The following is a 19,413-nucleotide window of genomic DNA, read 5'->3' on the forward strand; positions in this document are numbered from 1 at the left end:
CCAGCAGAAAAGAATGAATTATCCACAAATCCAGTTCCAACGAAAGGCTTTGTCCCCTTCGCAGTGCCCCTAATGTACCTGCACGAGTCGGTGGGGACACAGCCCACCTGCCTAATAGGAGATGCGTGATTGGGGTGCGAGCCCAGGCCCAATCACGCAACTCCTAAAGAAAGATAACGTTCGAAGAACGTTCTAACTTGCAGTGGCCATATTCTGCTGGCCTTGCTGACGTCACTGCCAGGGCCAAGGGTTATGTTTGGGTGGGCCAGGCAAAAGTTTGGGTGGGCCCGGCCCACCCGGCCCACCCTCTAGAACCGGGCCTGGTGAGAAGAGAGAATACAAGCCAGGGGCACACCAAGGTGGTGGTGACTGTCGACATGTCGAAACATGGCGATTGATATGATACGATGATATAATATGATAAAAATTATTTATACAGCGCACGTACATCAGAGGTTTCTTGGCGCTTAAGATTGTGAGAAAGGAAGTTGTAGCCCCAAGACACAGCAAGCCCAACAGGAGGTAGGTAGAGATTCAGCTCCCCCCTGCCCCCAGAGCATTGGACATAGCCAGCGAATGCATGGGAGAAAGAGGCATACATAGGCCTCTCCCCGTAACAAAGCTAGAGAAACCTGCGTTGGTAGCAGGATTCTCGGCCCGAGGTCCGACAAGAAGAGTACCGCTCACTAGTAGACCAAGGTCCAAGCAGCAAACATGCAGCGGAAGGGATGGATGACCTGGGGCCTATTCTCATCTGGGGCAGCCTTAACTGTCTATCTTATGAGTGAGGAATCATGGAAGATCCTTTCTCCAGATGACAAGCTAGGACACACTGGCCAGGTAACTTGGGAAAAGCACCCACAGGCCTGTATTACTTCAATTTCGCTGATACATGCAGCTGATACTGACCAACTTCTAGTCAAACATTCTCATATAGAAACATTATTTTAAGATCAATTTTATTGTGTTTATTTTCACGGGTATTAAAAAAAAAATCTATTATTCCTTCACAATTGTCGCAAAACTCATTTTATTGACAAATGTCTACAAATGTCTACAAATACATTTCAGGATTCATTTCTATGTATTGTGACACATTTATAAACATACGTTTCTTTGTTTTTGTGGAAAATACAGTGGTCACATTAGGTGAAACCCCTATAATTATACCCAACACTGTCATTCTGTCTATCAGCTACACTACAACACTAACATACTCAGCATTCATACATCAGTCCCAGTTAGCTACATAGAAGAACGTGCCTCAACAGTAATACAGCAATTGTTGTTATCTGCTTTGGTGTTGTGGGCTGGGATCTGTTATCCCCCCCAAAAATACCTGTGAAAATAAAGACAAAATTGATCTTAAAATAATTTTTCTATATGAGAATGTTTGACTAGAAGTGGGTCAGTACCAACTGCACGTACCAGCGAAATTGAAGTAATACAGGCTGGTGGGTGCTTTTCACTTTTCTTGTAGTATTTTGTTCCAGACCTAGAATTATTTACTTCAGGAGTTACCTTCCCACATTTGAACAGATAACTTGTGAGCCAGATCTTGGACTGTGGGTTACAGTGAGAGGCTGGTTCGTGCATGCTATTGCGGTGGGGACCGGGACACAGAGATAAAAGTTTAACCAAGCAGACTGTCTTGGGAGATGGTAAAATGTGAATCACCAAGACAATGTGCAGTAGGCACAATAGTCCAACAGCCTAAAGAAGTGGCATCCAGCAGGAAAGCGGAGCACACCATCAGCTAGGCTGAAACTGAAGCATTGGGCCAGTTCCTGAGATGTTGCAACTCAAGATGCGACTCCCTTTTCCCCCTAACTACAGATAGCGATACCCCGTAACAAGGGCCTTCATGAAAGATCTTGTAAAGATCCCAGGGAAGACTTCTTCATGCTACAAGAAGACATGACGTGTGACCTGCATGAGGTCAAGAAAGACTTGACTCATGTGGGGAATGAGTACTATCTATGCGAAAGACGTGGATGGTGATGCAGAGGAACAGGAGCTGGTTTACTTAAACGAAGACAATTGAAGCCCCAATCACACCTCAAGGGCCTGGAGAAAAGACTGAGAGATAACAATGTCAGGGAAATCCCTTGAAGAGTAGAGGGGACTGACGTCGAAGACTTCTTCCATGGATTTTCAAGACAATTCTACCCGCTGAGGAGCGATAATCCTGGATGGGCCAATAGAGTTGATGTACACCATGACCTAGTCACCAGTCCCCCTGACACCTTGATGAGGGTACAATATTTCCATCACAAAAAAAAGATAATGGAAATGGCCAAGAAACACAGAGACATCCTTGTAGAAGGACACACAAGTCTGCTGTATGAGGGCCTACCAGCAGTAATACTGCAGAAAAGATGAGACTTTCTCGCCATCGCCAACTGCCCCAGCCAAGATGTTGCCTCCTGATGAGGCGACATCTTTAACCTTATTTGCAAGTAGATCGACAAATTGCACATGATCATCTCTGGCAGAAACCAAGCAGATACTGGGGATGGCCAAGCAGCCGAGTCAGAAGGAGAACACCCAACCAACTCTGAAAGGATTTGTTGATGGCTAAGGAACAGAGGTGGTAAGAAAGTGCCAGCAGGCAATCAAAACCTACACAAGAAACAATGTACGAGAATTGGAAGCTTCCTGGACCAACACCAAAACCCTTGAACTCTGTCAGAACCTGAAGATACAGCCCCAAAGACCATCTGGTTCAGTCTGTGAATAAGCAGCGTGGTTGCGGGCAAACAAGGTTTGGGGACGAGGGGTGGTGTGCCATTGCATACTATAGAGGGGCTGGTGCAGGGAAGGCTATCACAAGAGCAAGATCTAAAGCAGAGAGAGGACCGTGAGATACGTCGTGATTTTCCCAGTTCTAGTTCTATATCAACATTTTAAAGGAAATGGGCTGGGGATGAGGGTAAGGTGGGACATTTTGGGAATCAGCAGAGTGGTGAAATGTTCAGTGCAACATGGGTGTGTGGCAGGGATATGTACTATCAGAGAAGCAAGACAGAGAGGTCTCTCTCCACACAAGGGTGTATCTAAGAGGGGTACCGTTGCATACTACAGAGGTCTAGCTAGAGATAGAGGCATGTGGGGGTTCATCCACATTGGTCAAAATAGTGGCTTTCAATGCAAGAGGCCTACATTTATTGACCGCGAAAGCTTCTGTATTAAATCTGCTACACAACATAAGATAGGGGTGCATGTGACTATCCCAGGAGACACACCTGTTAAAGGCTGATGCAGACTGAAATCAAAATTGTTCTTGGGCAATATTTCTCTTCTGTTCCCAGTGGTGTGCAGTGTGGGGAAGGGGCATGGGGGTGCCTGCCAATCCCTCTGTCAAACAAATGTAAAGGGTTGATCCATGAAGTAGTTCTCAATGAAGAGGGTGAGTGCTTGACAACCTGTCTCTGCTTGGACACACACTCTCATGATTACTAGCATCTGTCTGCCAAACAAGAGTCAGGAATCCTTACTTTCACTGATGATAACTGACATTCTTCAATCCAGGGACAGAGACATTAAGAGGTTTACCTTAATATACTTGTGGAAAACAGACTAGTCAAATTGTGCAGGGGTTGAGACAAGTAGGGGAGCCCTTGGAAGCCCTCTAGAGGGGGAATCCTGCATGCAGCGGCTTAGCCTGGAAGGTGTGTGGAGTGTGCAGTACCCCCAATACAGAAGATTACATGTATTTCTCAGCAGCAACACCACACACATGCTGGACTTGATTATTTAATTTAAGTCAGTTTGCTCATCACCTATAAAGCAGAATACGCTCAGCTTCCTCTGAAGCAACGTTGGTATAATGGCAGGAACTAGGCTGGCAAGTTATGGGCCTATCCACTTACAGCCAAAGTGACAGAGAGAGCCATCATGAGAGAAGCCCTGAGACGACCACTGCACAGCAAGGGCCTTTAATGAATTTTATAGAGACTTATACAGAGCTGGCAGGACCTTGTGACTTGAGCTGATATCTATCTGGAATTAGTGGGCTTTCAGCACCTATTGCCTGTGCAATCTCAAACTCTACAACAGCCTTTCAAGTTAGAGGAAGTAATCACCGGAATTGCTGGGCTAAATGGCAATAACGCCCCGGTACCAGACAGCTTTATGACTTCATTCTACAAGATATGTTGTCGAAGCTTAGCTCCGATAGGGACACTGCTATTCCACTCATTCATGGACTCCGGCATTTTGTGGGGTTGATGTTGATGGCTTCAATTTTGGTGATACCAAAGCTGGGCAGAGAAAGCCATCTTTTTGTTGTCCAGCTGTATCTCGTTGTTGAATATGCACAAGAGGCTGTACACTGGGGTCGTGTTTGCGTGGTTGAGCCCATATATGAAAATGATGGTAGGCTCCAATTAATTCGGCTTCATTCCCAGGAGAAACTGCATTGATAATAGAAAGAAATCACTCCACTTTCTAGGCAAAATCAAGAGAACGGGTCAGTACACCCCTCTGCTGTCACTTGATGTGGTGAAGGTGTTTGACCATGTAGACCTGTGGTTCCGGGTCAAAGTGCTTGAGGACTTGGGGTTAGAGTCCAAGGTTAGGAAATTGGTGTAAGGCAGTTACACAATACCTATGACTGCTGTGACAGTGAGTAAACAAAATGGAGTCAGCTCAGTTCTCAATTCAGTAGGGCACTGGGAATGGGTACCTAGCTTTCCTTGCTACTGTTAACCCTGGCAACTGAGCTGTTCCCTAATAGGATTTGCAACAACTAAAACTTGTGGCACCTTAAAATTGAGGATTATACATTCTCACTGCATACGCAGATGATGTGTTTATTTTAGTGGTTTATTTGACAGGTCTATTCCATTGCTCTTCACGGAGCTGGCAGAACATAGCAAGTTATAAAGGTTTAACATTAATGCACTAAAATCACTGATCCTGACAACACATCCCTCTGATATGTGGGCACAATTTCCATTTCAGTGGTCTCCTGAAGACATTACTAATCTAAGGCTTCAGATCTCCTGCTCCTTAGACAATACATCTCAGATTCACTACACACAGATGTTTTGTGAGATAAAACAGGATCTACAGGTTCTCTATGTTAGTTATGGTAACTGCAGTTACAATAAAGCCCTACTGAGTCCCTTACCTGTTTGTGATCCTTCTCGTGCAGGCCTCTAAAGACGTGATAAAGATGCTCCAGTGAGCAATAGTTAGTTTTGCATGGGTTGGAAGGAGACTGAGAATAACTAAATGTTTCATGTTGCGTTTTGAAGAATCACCAGACGATATATTAATATTAAATATAGATTTATTGTAAAGATGCAGGGACCCTTGGGACACAGCTTCTCCTTCCCACACAGGCTTAGAACTGCCCTCACAACCCCTGAGCATCAGAATGCAGAGGTAACATAGCAACCACAGGATTCCATATCTTTTATAATTAAACAAAATACATACAAGATATAACATTGCGGACCAATTAGAGGGTGGGTTATGGGTTGCAAACTTACTGAAACACTATCCGGTATCCCAGCAGAGGTACATGGTAGTGTGATAGAGAAAGGAATCTTAGAAACCGTGGTTTTAAGAGACCAAACAGTTGCAGTGCTGCATATATGGAAGGTCCAATTACTGCAGAAGGGTCCTAGAGCGTGGGGTCTGTAGTGTACCTCTGTCTGTGGATGACATTGACAACCTAGGAAAAGCTGGCAACATGCATGGGCCTCTCTTCTTTCCCTTCTCGGCTTACCCCTAACATGGCCAACTCTGATTTCTCCCTCACTGTTGGAGGAGGGCAGTTTGAGATATGAAGATGAGGTGGTGTAAGAGTGTCAGTCTCCTGTTTGATAATAGGGGACTAAAGCCCTTCAAATGTGTATGTGTAGTATTCAAGTCCACACACAGTAGATGATGTTAAGATTTTTACTAGTAGATAAGTAGATAAGATGGTACAGGCGCACCAGGAGCATCCATCATGATGCTCAGCCCAATGACAACTGAAGGCCTCAGCCCACGATTCCCAACATTCTCTTGCGCATCATAGCTGCAGCATTCTACAGGCTGGGCTAGTGATGGAAAAAGCATTTATATTAAATAAACATTGTGCAAGGATACTACATTATCCACTTTCTTCCATAATGAAAGCAAAAAGAAAAGAACACTGATGACAACTGAAGGCCTCAGCCCACAGATTCCCAACATTCTCTTGCGCATCATAGCTGCAGCATTCTACAGGCTGGGCTAGTGATGGAGAAAGCATTTATATTAAATAAACATTGTGCAAGGATACTACAGTATGCTATTCTAGAGTCAGGGCAGTTTCTCTACTTTCCCAAGTTAGCAGACCTTGTAGACACTTTGAGACACTTTGATGGTTGATATCAAAGGAAGTGGATAAACACTTAGGGCCATATGTATCAAGCCGTTTTTTAATCGCAAAGGCCGAAATTCGCAGAATTTCGGCCTTTGCGACTCGCAAATGGCCGTTTTGCACGTTTTAGAATGTATGAAACATTCCCAAAATAAGGAATTGCAAACTTGTGCGATTCCTTATTTTTCCATAGCATTTAGGGAATCGCAAATTTGCGATTCCTTAAATGCTATGTATGTAGCAATTTTAGCTTGCGAATTTCGTTTAAGAATTCGCAAATTACCACCAACTTTCAGTTGATGGTAACTTGCAAATTCTTCCAGAAATGCACAAATTGGCATTTTTAAAGGTGGCATATGATGCACACACATGCCCATAGGGCATGTATGTGCGCCATATGCACACACATGTTCTTTTCAGGGGTGCAGCAGGGAGTCCCGAAAAATCATGAATGAAATAATTAATATGTAATCAGGTAAAAAGTCATTATAACATATGTTCCCTCATTGAACAAATAAAGTAGAAACCCCCAGTAAAGAGCAAGCAAAACATCCAAAAGCCCTAAGAGGTGTATAAAAATGAGCAGACAAGGAGTAAGTAAATATCCAATAGCTCCAATAGGTGTATCAAATGAGCAGCCAAATAGACCAGTAGTGAGATCAGCTATATCGTTGGGAACCATTTTTCAAATTAATTGTCATGCCCCCAACTTTATAACACTCTAGTATCTAGATATAGACTTATACTATACATAGACTTAGTTGTAACAATGGCAAAGACTTGGCAAAATAGGAAAATGAGGCTGATCTATCACGCACTCATAGGTCTTTAGAAAGTCATCTATAGAGGCACGAAGGACTAGCAGTGAAACATGGAGCGCCATAGAACTTGACCAGCAACAGGCGATGTATAAACATAGAGTTTGTAATTTAGCGAGAAAACTGAGACTTGTTCCTGCGTAAAGTATACCATCCCTATGACAGTATAGACCAAGGCAGTTTATGAATTAAAAAGTACGAATTATCACAGCGTATGAATTCTCACAGTATATTATTTACTCCTAGGAAAATCCTTGACAAGTGGCAACCATCCAGTGCCCAGTGTATAGGAGAGACTAATTGTACAGTCTTGAAAAAGATGGCACAGTATCAATAAAAAGCCATCGAAACGCGTCGACGCAGCACATACACAATCAAGAGAACTAATCTAACCTGGAGTCAAGAAAACAAGGGGCCTAGGTTTAGATTTTGAAAAGAGTAGTGTCTCAGATGTGTAACTTTTATGACTGATTGGGGGGCGCTAGAGGGCGCACTAGCTAATGGCCGCACTGTAGTGAGGCTCTGGCCGCCTGGTCAGCACTATCCTGCTTTTCTCCTGAATGCCTGCAGGGTTTTGCCTGAAAATCACAGCGAGTGTGAGCCTGCCTGCCCTGTGGCTCCAGGCCAAATTTGGGGACGATCCGACACTAGGAGCGGAACTTAGCCGACCAAGGACTCTGGTCGGGAAATACTGCGGAGGAGGGGCGGAGCGGGCGCCTGAGCGCCGAGCCACGCGAGGCGGGGGCTGTCCACGAGGCAATTAGGCCTCAGGAACGGAGAGGCTTGCCCTGGCGGTGCGGGACCTGCCGGAGATCGGGGACCGGCGGTGGCGGTGAGTCTTCCCCCTCCCCTGACCGCGACTGCGAGTGGTGGTGCTGACCGGCTTTCCTGAGCCCTGCAGGGATTGTAGTTGGTGCCGAGGACTGCCGCCTGAGCTGAGAGGTGATTGTCTGGGACCCCGGCCTCTTACAGCGGATTGCCGGCGGGGCCCCTGTTCTATCTGAGAGATCACTGCTTCTGGAGTCTGGGAGCCGGGGAACTTCTGAAGACCACTAGGGGCCACAGGCTGTGGTCGGTTTACAAGAGCTGCTGCCCGGTGGTGGCGCGCTGGACCTTCCTTCCCCCTCCCCCTCCGCCACCCAGGGCTCCTCGAGTGCAGACCTTGCTCGCTCCTCTCCGGCACGTTGCTGCCCACTACCCACACAGAGTAGCCAGCTGGGGCCACAGTCCCTCTCGTGGGCGATATTGACTGGCTTTGGTCACTGAAGTTGGGACGCATTGAGAAGGGGGTGACGCTCTGCCGCTGCTGACCTGCTCCTTCAGTGGAAGGCATTGCCATTGGCGCGATCACTGCGCAGGGAGGCGCGAATGCACAAAGGATTGGCGAAGGGCAGTGAGCGCCATATTGATCGCCTCTCGCTGGGCGTCTCAGGCCCCTACAGGCGTAGCACTATGGGGAAGAACGACAATAAACAACCCAAGCTCTCTTTTGAACCTGCCCCCCCCAAGAAGCAGCTACGTGGCGCAAATGGCGCTGGCGCGGCCCACGAACCATCGGGCAATGAGCCCCCCTCCACGTCCATGGCCCCTGAGATGCGAATAATGCTGGAGGAGATGAGGCAGGGCTTCGCCACAATAGTGGACAAGGTGGACCGCCTATCCTCCAGGATGGATGGGGTCGTGCAGAAACTGGAGGTCCATGAAGAACGTCTGACGGAAGCAGAGAGGCGTATTTCTGCCTCGGAGGATTCCTCGGCAACTCACGACGCGCGCCTCTCCAGAATGGACAATATCCTGCGGGTGATAGCGGCGAAGAACGAGGAGTTGGAGGCGAGGAGTAGGCGCAATAACATTCGCGTCACGGGGGTTCCGGAGTCCACCAATACTGGTCGCATGGAGGAATATGTAGAGAGAATCCTAGTTGCTGCAGTGGGCAGGGAGGCCTTCTCTGGTCAATTTATTGTCGAGAGAGCGCATCGATCTCTGGGTCCGGTGCCCAAGCCAGGGGCACAGCCGCGGCCTATCATCGCCCGCTTGCTTAACTACCGCGACCGCGACGCGGCACTACGAGCAGCTCGGATGAATCACAACTTGTCTTGCGATGGTGTGCCCTTTTCAGTGTATACGGACTTTACGCCTCTGGTGCAGGACCAGCGGAAGAAGTTTATGGACGTAAAGAAAAAGTTAAGAGACATGCAGGTGGATTACGCACTCCTGTACCCGGCGCGCTTAAGGGTGACCCATCAGGGCAAACAATACTTTTTCATAAATCCGCAGCAGGTGGAAGACTACATCAAGAAACTCCGGGCTGCTAGGAGAGACAGACGTAATGCGGAAAATGGAGATGCGGACAGAGACCCAGAGGAGCAAGCTGCAGACTGAAAATGCCTCTTTGTTGCTAGATGGCTGACCTCCCGTTGTTGTGTTAACATTCGGTTTGGATCCTATGGCCTGTTTTAGCCCTGGTTGTCCTGTTCTGGGCTGAGAAACTGAATTGTGCTATCCTCACTGCTTGGACTGGCTGTGGAATGGCGGACAGGTCGTATGCTATACACCAGGGATGTAATTGGTATTGACATGTCCGGAAAACTGAGGATATTTGCGGTGGTGTGAGCAGCGACAGGGGCATGGACGGCTCGATTGCCTTGCCTGGCATCTTCTCCAATTGGGGAGGTTGCCGGGAGTGACGTTAATATGATGGACAGGCACTGACCTGCAGGGGTAATGTATACCAGGCACCACCCCCCCTTTCTCTGACTGTTCCCGTATGTCCTGTGCGGGGCGGGAGGGGAATGTAGGGGTGTATTGGTGTGTACCTCTGATGCCCCCAGAAGGGGATTCCCCACACAGTTTTTCTTTGTTTCTTGAATGCAGGGTTCGGGTTGGAGGGGGGGACTACGGTACTGGCAAGTTTGGGTTGCTTCAGTGGGAGGGGGGAGGACTTGGTGCGAGGGGGTTGGGGTGTTGCATATGGGGGGTAGGGAGGTGTTTGACTGTTGGGAGATGCGTTGTTGAGTCTGGTGGCAGGTTTGCGGGAGATATTCATGGCATGTATGTAGAGTGCGTTGATAGCGAGTGTGTAAGCATTACTGGATGGATGGGACGAATGGTCCGAACAGCAGAAAGATTTGGGTATGGTACGTTCAGATTGGGGGCTGGAGAACCGGCCGTAGGCTTTTTTCAGGAATACGATGATGAGCATGGGTGATGTCACATTGGGTAAGGTTTCGATAATGTCCTGGAATGTTCGAGGCCTTAACGACCCCAGGAAATGCAGAAATGTAATTGCATATTTGGATAGGCATCATGTGCAGATAGCGATGCTTCAGGAAACCCACCTGAACCCACGCAGTGCCACTAAGTTTGCAAGTAGATGGGCAACTGTGAGGGAGTTTTCCTCATATTCCACTTACTCGAGGGGTACTGTTATTCTGGTCCATAAAGCGTTGCATTTCCAAAAACTGGGTGCGAGGGTGGATGCTGAGGGGCGATATGTGATCCTGTGGGGCAGGCTGGGCACTGAGGTGATCATGCTTGTTAATTGTTACGCACCCAATATTGACACACCTGGTTTCTTCCTATCGTTGTGGGGGCATGTGCTGGGGATCGAGGCTACACACATAATCTGGGGGGGGGACTTCAACCTATCACTGAATCCTGGGGTAGATAGATCGGATGGTAGTGTACAGTACAACACGAAAGCTCGAGATACTCTTCATGGTATACTGACAGAGGCTGGCCTATTAGATAGCTGGAGGCACACTCACCCAACATCCAGGGAAGGCACGCATTTCACGACGCATGCACGCTCATGGGCGAGGATTGACTACTGCTTTATCTCGCGAGGCCTGGCTGGGGGCGTTGCTCAAGTGAAACATCTACCTCGTACTTATTCAGACCACTGCCCTGTACTGGCTGTGTTGGAGATGCCTGGTTATGCCAGAGTGCGTCCGCCGTGGCGACTCTTTCCCTCTGCCCTACTTGACCCTGTCTTTAAACACGAACTTGGTGAGGAGATAGAAGCTTTCTTCCCTAGAAATAAGGGGTCAGTTGAGAAGGTGGAAACAATTTGGGAAGCCTTTAAAGTGACTGTCAGGGGCGTCACGATTTCTAAGAGCTGTGGTATACTCAGGGACATAGTGCGCACGTTGACTAAACTTGAATTAGAGCTTAAAGCGCTGGAGGCTGAGATGGTTAGGGATCCTCGCCCTGACTTGGCGGAGGAGTTCAGGGCCAAACTCTCGTCCTTTGAGGAGGAAGCTGCCAGAGAGGTGAAGTTCCGTGGCAAGTACTGGACGGCTAGGCGCTACTGTGAGGGTGACCGGCCGGGTAAGGTACTTGCGGCGCTCACGAGACACCAGCGCCATGCCACCCACATATTAGAAATCACTGATAGCGAGGGCAGGTCCTATCAGGATACTGAGGGCATACAGGACACCTTCCTACAGCACTACAGACGGTTATATTCCACACAACAGGAGGGCGAAGTGGAGCTCGGGAACTTCCTGGAAGACATAGCGCTTTGCTGGCTAAGTGACGGTGACAGGGCATTCCTGGGATGCCCTTTCGAACTGGACGAGATCAGAGAAGCGATCATGTCCCTCAGCAATGGTAAGGCTGCGGGGCTAGACGGCCTTCCCGCCGAATTCTACAAGTGCTACATAGAAATCATGGCGCTGGTGCTGAAGGAAGTCTTTGAAGAATCGCTTGAGGTGGGGATACTGCCGGGCTCGATGAGGGAGGTAGCGATAACCTCCCTTCTGAAACCAGGAAAGAATCCGCTTGATACCGACGCCTATAGACCCCTCTCGCTGTTAAATTGCGACGCAAAAATACTTGCTAAGGTGCTGGCGACTAGGCTGTCCCTGCTCATGCATACACTGGTACTTCCGGACCAGTCTGGGTTTGTCCCAGGTCGTGCCACATCGCATAACCTCCGTACCCTGTTTTCCCTTATACCCACCATAGCGCCTGAGCTACCGGTCGCTGCTGTGTTTCTGGACGCCACCAAAGCGTTCGATTCAGTGGAGTGGGGTTATCTCATGACTATCTTAGGCAGGATGGGGTTCCCTCGGATATTCATTGCTTGGGTGAAACTACTCTACACCTCCCCAGTCGCCAGGGTCATCATTAATGGGGTGTTATCTGCCCAAATGCCGATTACGAGAGGGACCAGACAGGGCTGTCCCCTGTCGCCCCTGCTTTTTGCCTTGGCAATTGAACCACTGGCATGCAGGATCCGGCAACTGCATAAGGCCAGCGCCTTCAACTGTAACCAACGGCAGATTGGGATCTCCCTTTATGCAGATGATGTTACACTGTATGTGCGACACCCACAACAGCACCTCAACCCACTTCTGAGAGAATTTATAGTGTTTGGTGGCATATCCGGAGTGCACATTAACTGGCAGAAGTCGCAGTTCTTCCCCCTCACGGCCTCAGTTACCCACTTTCCATTAGACTACCCCTTAGAATGGTGCGATTCGGACCTGCGATACTTGGGCATTGTGATATCGCTCCATAAAGAGGACACGATTCGGCTGAATTATGGAGTGGCTATCTCGCAATTGACTGACAATGTGACCCGCTGGTTGGCCCTTCCGCTTTCCATGGCAGGCAGAGCCTCCCTGATAAAAATGGTCGTCCTTCCGCGATTCCTATACCTATTCCAGAACATTCCCTACTATCCGGGCACCTATTTTTTCAAGAGGCTTCGGACTGAGCTACTTCGCCTCTTTTGGGGTGGCAAGCAGCCACGCCTTAGCTGGACTGTTCTGACACAGCCGTATGAAAGAGGCGGGTTCGATGTGCCTGATCTGGAAGTGTATTACCTCAGTGCTCAGGCGCAGCACGCCTATCACTGGGTTTGCCCCGCCCCCTTTATGCCGCAGGCAGCAGCCGAAGATTGGATAGTGCATCCACTCCCGCTCAGGGGCATGATTATGGGACTGACCAGTGATGTCGAGACACCTGCTACCACTGTCACCTGTACTATTGACTCTTGGAAGAGGGTGACTAAACTACTTGGAGCGCCCATGCTTTATTCCCCAGCGATCCCCCTTGCATACCACCCGAAGCTCTCGCTATTGCTGGAGAATGGGTTTCGTTCCATGTGCAAACGCGTGCACCTTACTACATGGGGTGACTTGTTCCAGGATGGGTTGTTCCGTACCAAAGATCAGATATTTCGGAACGGCCCCCCGACACCGATGGAGGTGTTTTATTATATTCGACTGCGTCAGGGTATGCGGGACATTCTACCTAGCTTCCCAGAGGAGCCGGGGACAGTCCTGCCATTGCATGTGATGCTGGTATCGGATGGCAGGCACTTGGTGTCAAAACTGTATGCTTCTATCCGGGGGCAGCGTCCACCGGCTCTGTCTAGAGCGTGGGTTGATTGGAACACTGAATTACCTGTCGAGCTCACAGACGAGCAGTGGAAGTATTGCTGCTCGGTCACGGCTAACATATCCTCCAGCTGTCGATTGAAAATCATTCATTACAAGTTTATACAGAGGTATTATTACACCCCAGTCAGGAAGCTACGTTTTCACCTATCGGAGGACGACAGGTGTGCACGCTGCCGTGCGGAAGGCGCGGGTTTCCTTCATTTGGCCTGGGAGTGTGGGGCGATACAGACATACTGGGCGCAGGTACATGCTGCGCTCCAGGTCATGATTGCTGGCCCTCTGCCTCTGGACCCGGTGGTGATGTTATTGGGGTATACCAAGGATGTACCCAAAGCGGACCGGAGGTTTGTTGATATCGCGATGCTGCTGGCTAAGAGAAGGATCGCTTGCAGGTGGGGGAGAGGCAGGGCGCCGAAGTTTAAGGAATGGCTGGACGACCTCACGTACTGCCAAGACCAACATGGCATCTATGCGGAATTGCTACCCGCCCGCTGCAGACCCAGTGATTTTTGGTCCCCTTTGCAGGTGTACTGGTTGTCCCAGGCGGCTCACAGTGACTTCTCTGGAGATGAAGGTCTGTTGACTGGCCCATGAGCGAGTGGATGTTGCGTAATACACTCACCATACTACATGTCACGTGGGGGGTGGGATCCTGGCCCCCCCTGCTTATACATTTGCTGTAGGTTTGATGCTGAGGTGACACTGGGTGCTCTGGGACACTTGCATGTCATGTGCTGCTACGTACAGAACACACCTTACTGACCCACCTGATGCCCGTTTACAGAGGTTCGACAGGGGGTAGACATACACAGTGGATCCTGAGACCGTACGTCGGTGGGGATGGCATTTGCATGCTTGAGTGCTGCGCACCCCCGTTATGACACATTGCACTCCTGTTGCCTATACACTGGACGCTTGCTGGGGGGACAGGTGAGGCTACCCTTACTCGACATACTTATGGCACAATGCTCCACACGGTGACGTCACTGGCTGACTGATATGGGATGGGATAGCTGTGGGACAGGGGGGATCAGTGGCACCCTCCATCCTTGATTGGCACTACACATGTATGTGAGGATACTGGCGGCTCCTTGTTCCTTATGTCCGTGATTGTGTAAGGGGTGTGCTCTACTTCGGATCTCCTCACACTGCAGATCACTGGGGAAAGTATCAATGACAAGCCTAAATGGGATGTACTAGCCCATGTACAATAACTGCTGTTCTGCTGAATGTACCATAACTATCATGCTTTATTGAAATGCTATTGCTGTACCTGTCATGTATCTTTGTTGACCGCAACTAATAAAGGTTTAAAAAAAAACTTTTATGACTGATTGCTCATGTCTTTTGTATGTCTCTCCCCCTTTTTTGTGTGAAATTTTTTTTCATTGTATAACCCAGCGCAAACAAAACTTAGTATTGTGCTTTTTAAACAAATGAAGTGTATGATGTTATGTTTATGAAATTTTCAAATGTTATATTGTGAATGTACTTTCTATATTATGCAGTATTGTTTTTATAAATTGTCTAATGATTTTGTACAAAAGTAAAAGACTTTTTAATAAATGTTTTAACTATAAAACAAATGTGTGAATAGATTGCAATAATTGTGGCCCAATAGGGACTCATGCAAATAGGCATGAAAATACTAGTGTGTTAGCCAAGGGATAAATCTTTTCTTTACTGTCTTTGAGACACCCCTGCCCCCTTGCAATAATTCTCAAATTGCGATTAGCAAATTGCGAATTCGCAATTTGAGAATTATTTTGCATTCATTCCTATGGGCCTCCTGGCCCATAGGAATGCATTGGAAATTATTCCTTAATTGCGAATTCGCAAAATGCGAATTCACAAATAAGGAAGCTTAAGGAATCGCAAATAAATAGCGATTTTGTTCATACATACCATTTTGCATTTCCTAAATAGCGATTCCTTAAAATTCGCGATTTAGGAAATGCAAAATAGTTTGATGATACATATGGCCCATTGTCTCAGACCTATACAAACTTGTTTTACTTTCAGCTGAGACAGTGAAAACATCGGGTCAAAATAGATGGACATCTGTGCTAGGTCATGCTTTGACAGGGAAGTAGTGGAAAGGAGTTTTCCATAGAATTTGCACAACTTCTAGGAGTAGTACTGCTGGTATTGAAGCAATGTTCAAACTCATTTCCCAATGGTACTACACACTAGTCAAACTACATAAATACGACCCCCAGATATCTGATGCTTTTTGGAGAGGATACCGGGAAATGCACACCTTACTACATTTGATGTGGGAATTTCAAAAACTGGGGGGCATTTGTGGCAGAATTCTGCATCCACTCTACAAGCTATTCAGGACGTCCATAACATATTTTCCAAGATATGTCCTTTGGGGTCTACTAAACAAACAGACTTGCACTTACTTTTCCAAAACAGAAAAACGAATGACCCTTGCCCCACGTGACGTGCAGCCAAGCAGACAATCACAGCTGTAGTGGAGTAAAGATCGGCCTGCAGAACAAAGGGAATGGCTAAACAATGTTTGGGACGTATTCTGAATGGAGGAAATGTACTGCAATAGAGGGATGATCAATGTAGACATGGGGCTCTAATTTTGGGTTACCTAGGCACAGAATTTAGGGACCTCTCCTGCTCCAGATGCCTACGAGTACTGTGTTTAGTGGACATCAAGATTCTGCCTGATTTCCCACACCTCTTTAAGGAGCATGCTTGCATAGGGTAGAAACTGAAGCTCTGTCCAGTGAGAGATGGGCCTGAAACTATCACCACATAGTGTGGCCAAACATTTCCTGAGTTGGAGGGAAGGGGTTTAAGTATGGGGCGGCCTTTCGAATGGACACCTGCTTGGTTGTGTCCACACCCACCACCACTTCCCTTGGCCTCAGCTTATTGACAAGTATATGTGTTATGAGGAAAATATAAAGAATTGATCCATAAATTAAGTCCTTTTTTTCAAAATAAACAGATTTTCGACAACAGATATGCATAGGCATCAAGGGTAAAATGAACCCTAGGATTAGTTGGTCCAGTCGATCCTAATGGTGGGGAGGAAGCGATCCTTGTGGACCAGAGGGGGATGAAGGATTTGCGCCATTAGCTCTGCAGAGTCTGTTTGAATGGGCAGTGTGCTTTTACGCTAGGCAAGCTCTTTACTCCTTCCAGCTGGCAGATTATTCAATCATTTACGGGGTAGGCGAGCTCTTTTGAGGAACAGAGAGGGGCAAGTCAGTGCCCACGGCTCTGAATAGTCTCATTGGACGGCTGCAATTTGTTTTTGTTACTGTTGGCCCCCGATGTAATGACTTTGTTCTTCTCGAATGGTTTTTCTCTGCTTTGCATTTATTTTCACAGTATAATTCCTTGTTCCCTGTTCCTCAATTGTCATAGAAGTCAATAGTCCAAATGAAATGTTCCTTAATCAATTTCGTTCTGTCATTCTTGATGCTGACATTTTTTTTTTTATTGCAGGTAAAGTGAATATGATTTAAGTCCACTTGCTGTATGAGCTTCACTGCCGCTGAACATTAGCCGCTGAACACGACGCTTCCTTTGTTTGATGACTTCTAGGAAAAGTATGTTTTTTTCTGCAATGCTAACACCTGACCGTCCAAGGACACCAAACAGTACATTTGTTGTCTATGAAAATGCCTACACGAACTTTACAACAACAGTGGCGACGTTCCAGCTTGGCATTGATCGGCCATTAAAATACAGTCCAGGTGCCATGGTTACAACAGAGACCAGCACTTTTGCAATGAACAGCACGACGACCATTCCAGCCCAAGCAATTCCAGGAAGCCTGAGCCTGCCACTCCAGATCATTCTCTGTGCAGTAATGGTATTTATACTGTTGCTTTCTTTCTTGGGGAACTTTGTTGTCTGTCTGATGGTGTACCAAAAGGCAGCAATGCGATCTGCCATAAACATCTTACTAGCCAGCTTGGCCTGTGCCGACATGTTGCTCTCCATTCTCAACATGCCTTTTGCACTGATCACCCTCTTTACCACTGAGTGGATCTTTGGAGACATCTTCTGTAGAGTTTCCGCCATGTTCTTCTGGCTGTTTGTCATGGAAGGAGTTGCCATCCTGCTCATCATCAGCATTGATCGATTCCTTATCATTGTCCAGAAGCAAGACAAGCTGAACCCTCACCGCGCAAAGATTCTCATCATAGTTGCTTGGGCTACCTCCATTTGCGTGGCTTTCCCGTTAGCTGTGGGTAGCCCAAATTTGCAAATTCCCTCAAGAGCACCGCAGTGCGTTTTTGGCTACAGCACCAACCCTGGCTACCAGGCCTATGTCATATTTGTGGTTCTTTTTTTCTTTTTTATCCCTTTTATGGTGATGCTCTACACTTTCATGGGCATACTCAACACAGTGCGTCACAACGCGGTCCGCATCCACAGTCACCCTGATAGCATATGCCTAAGCCAGGCTAGCAAACTCGGTCTGATGAGCCTTCAGAGACCTTTCCAAATGAGCATAGATATGAGCTTTAAAACTCGTGCCTTCACCACCATTTTGGTTTTGTTTGTTGTTTTCATAGTCTGTTGGGCACCCTTCACCACTTACAGCCTTGTCGCCACATTCAACAGTAACTTTTACAATAAGCACAACTTCTTTGAGATAAGTACTTGGCTGCTGTGGCTATGCTACCTCAAGTCAGCACTGAATCCACTCATATACTACTGGAGGATTAAGAAATTTCGTGATGCTTGCTTAGATTTGATGCCGAAGTACTTTAAGTTTGTACCACAGTTACCTGGTCACACAAGACGACGCATCCGGCCTAGTGCCATCTATGTATGCGGGGAGCACAGATCCGTTGTGTGAATCACTACCAGTGCTTGTGTGCATTTTAAAGGGAATCATTCTACATTTTCACCAGAAGATGTTGTGAAAGGGAACTGTACTGATTGTCACCTTTTTGTATTAATTGAAGTCCTCCATTTAAAGCAGCAGTGCTATCCAAAGTACTAAAAATAATTAGGAATATTGCCTATTTATTACTTAAAGTCCATTTCTCGTCTATTTTAGACTGGGCCTTCTTTAGAAAAATTTCCAAAACTGATTTTATTTTCTTCCAATGTTAATATTTTGTTGAGCAATACAAGACATGCTCCTTTTTACCCTCTGCTCATGTATTTTGTAAAGATCTTGACTTTTTTTGTTTTTATTAGTGCTTGGAAAAGTTTTGATGAAAAGGAAATTTTCCCATAGAAATTGACCGAGTAGTATCTGTAACCAGAAGAGCGCCAGAACATGAAATCCCGATTACTCCCAAAAAGGGCCCTCGAATGCTTGAGCACTGCATTCCACCTCTACGTTTTGGTCTCCTTCTACCTTTCGTACACCCTGAACAAAATGTGGGTGGTGCTGCTGCTTTAAATAAATGCATATTAATGTGGAACTTTGGTTTATTCTAACGAAGCCTGCCACTGCCTTCTCTGTAGGCATAGTTTATGCTGCTATAATTAGCCTGACGTGTCAATTCCTAAAAGAGGTTACTGCTTTTTGTCACGTTACTTGAGCCAAAAAGTCTTCTTAGATGAGTATTTTGGGCAACAGATTTCAGGGGCATTTAGAAATAAATAGGTGACATTAGTTGATAATTGTCCTTCGAAGTTGTATGTGCACTTTATGGAAACAGCTACAGAATCCGTGGTGTCATTTAATAGATATATTTTTTGTTCTTCACATAAATGCTATTTTTATAGTTTTCATACATAACGCTTAGTGCAGTGCTTAGGTGAAAAGCATGCTGACTTGCTTAGTTCCTGAGAAATGTGTTGATAGATCTGTAACTGTAGTTATTGATTT

General features: G+C 47.0%; 1 protein-coding gene across 2 annotated transcripts in view; it reads left to right on the forward strand.

Moving 5' to 3' along the window:
• GPR63 (G protein-coupled receptor 63) overlaps positions 1-19,200 on the forward strand; it is a 282,145-nt gene extending 262,945 nt beyond the window's left edge. For both annotated transcript variants that reach the window (XM_086926632.1, XM_086926633.1), the window contains exon 3: positions 17,061-19,200. In XM_086926632.1, the coding sequence (XP_086782758.1) occupies positions 17,149-18,426 (1,278 nt within the window). In that variant the 5' untranslated portion in view covers positions 17,061-17,148 and the 3' untranslated portion in view covers positions 18,427-19,200. The remainder of the gene's footprint in view (positions 1-17,060) is intronic.
• The last annotated feature ends 213 nt before the right edge of the window (positions 19,201-19,413 follow it).

This window comes from Lissotriton vulgaris, chromosome 6 (assembly GCF_964263255.1).
Source record: "Lissotriton vulgaris chromosome 6, aLisVul1.2, whole genome shotgun sequence".
Lineage (NCBI taxonomy): Eukaryota > Metazoa > Chordata > Amphibia > Caudata > Salamandridae > Lissotriton > Lissotriton vulgaris.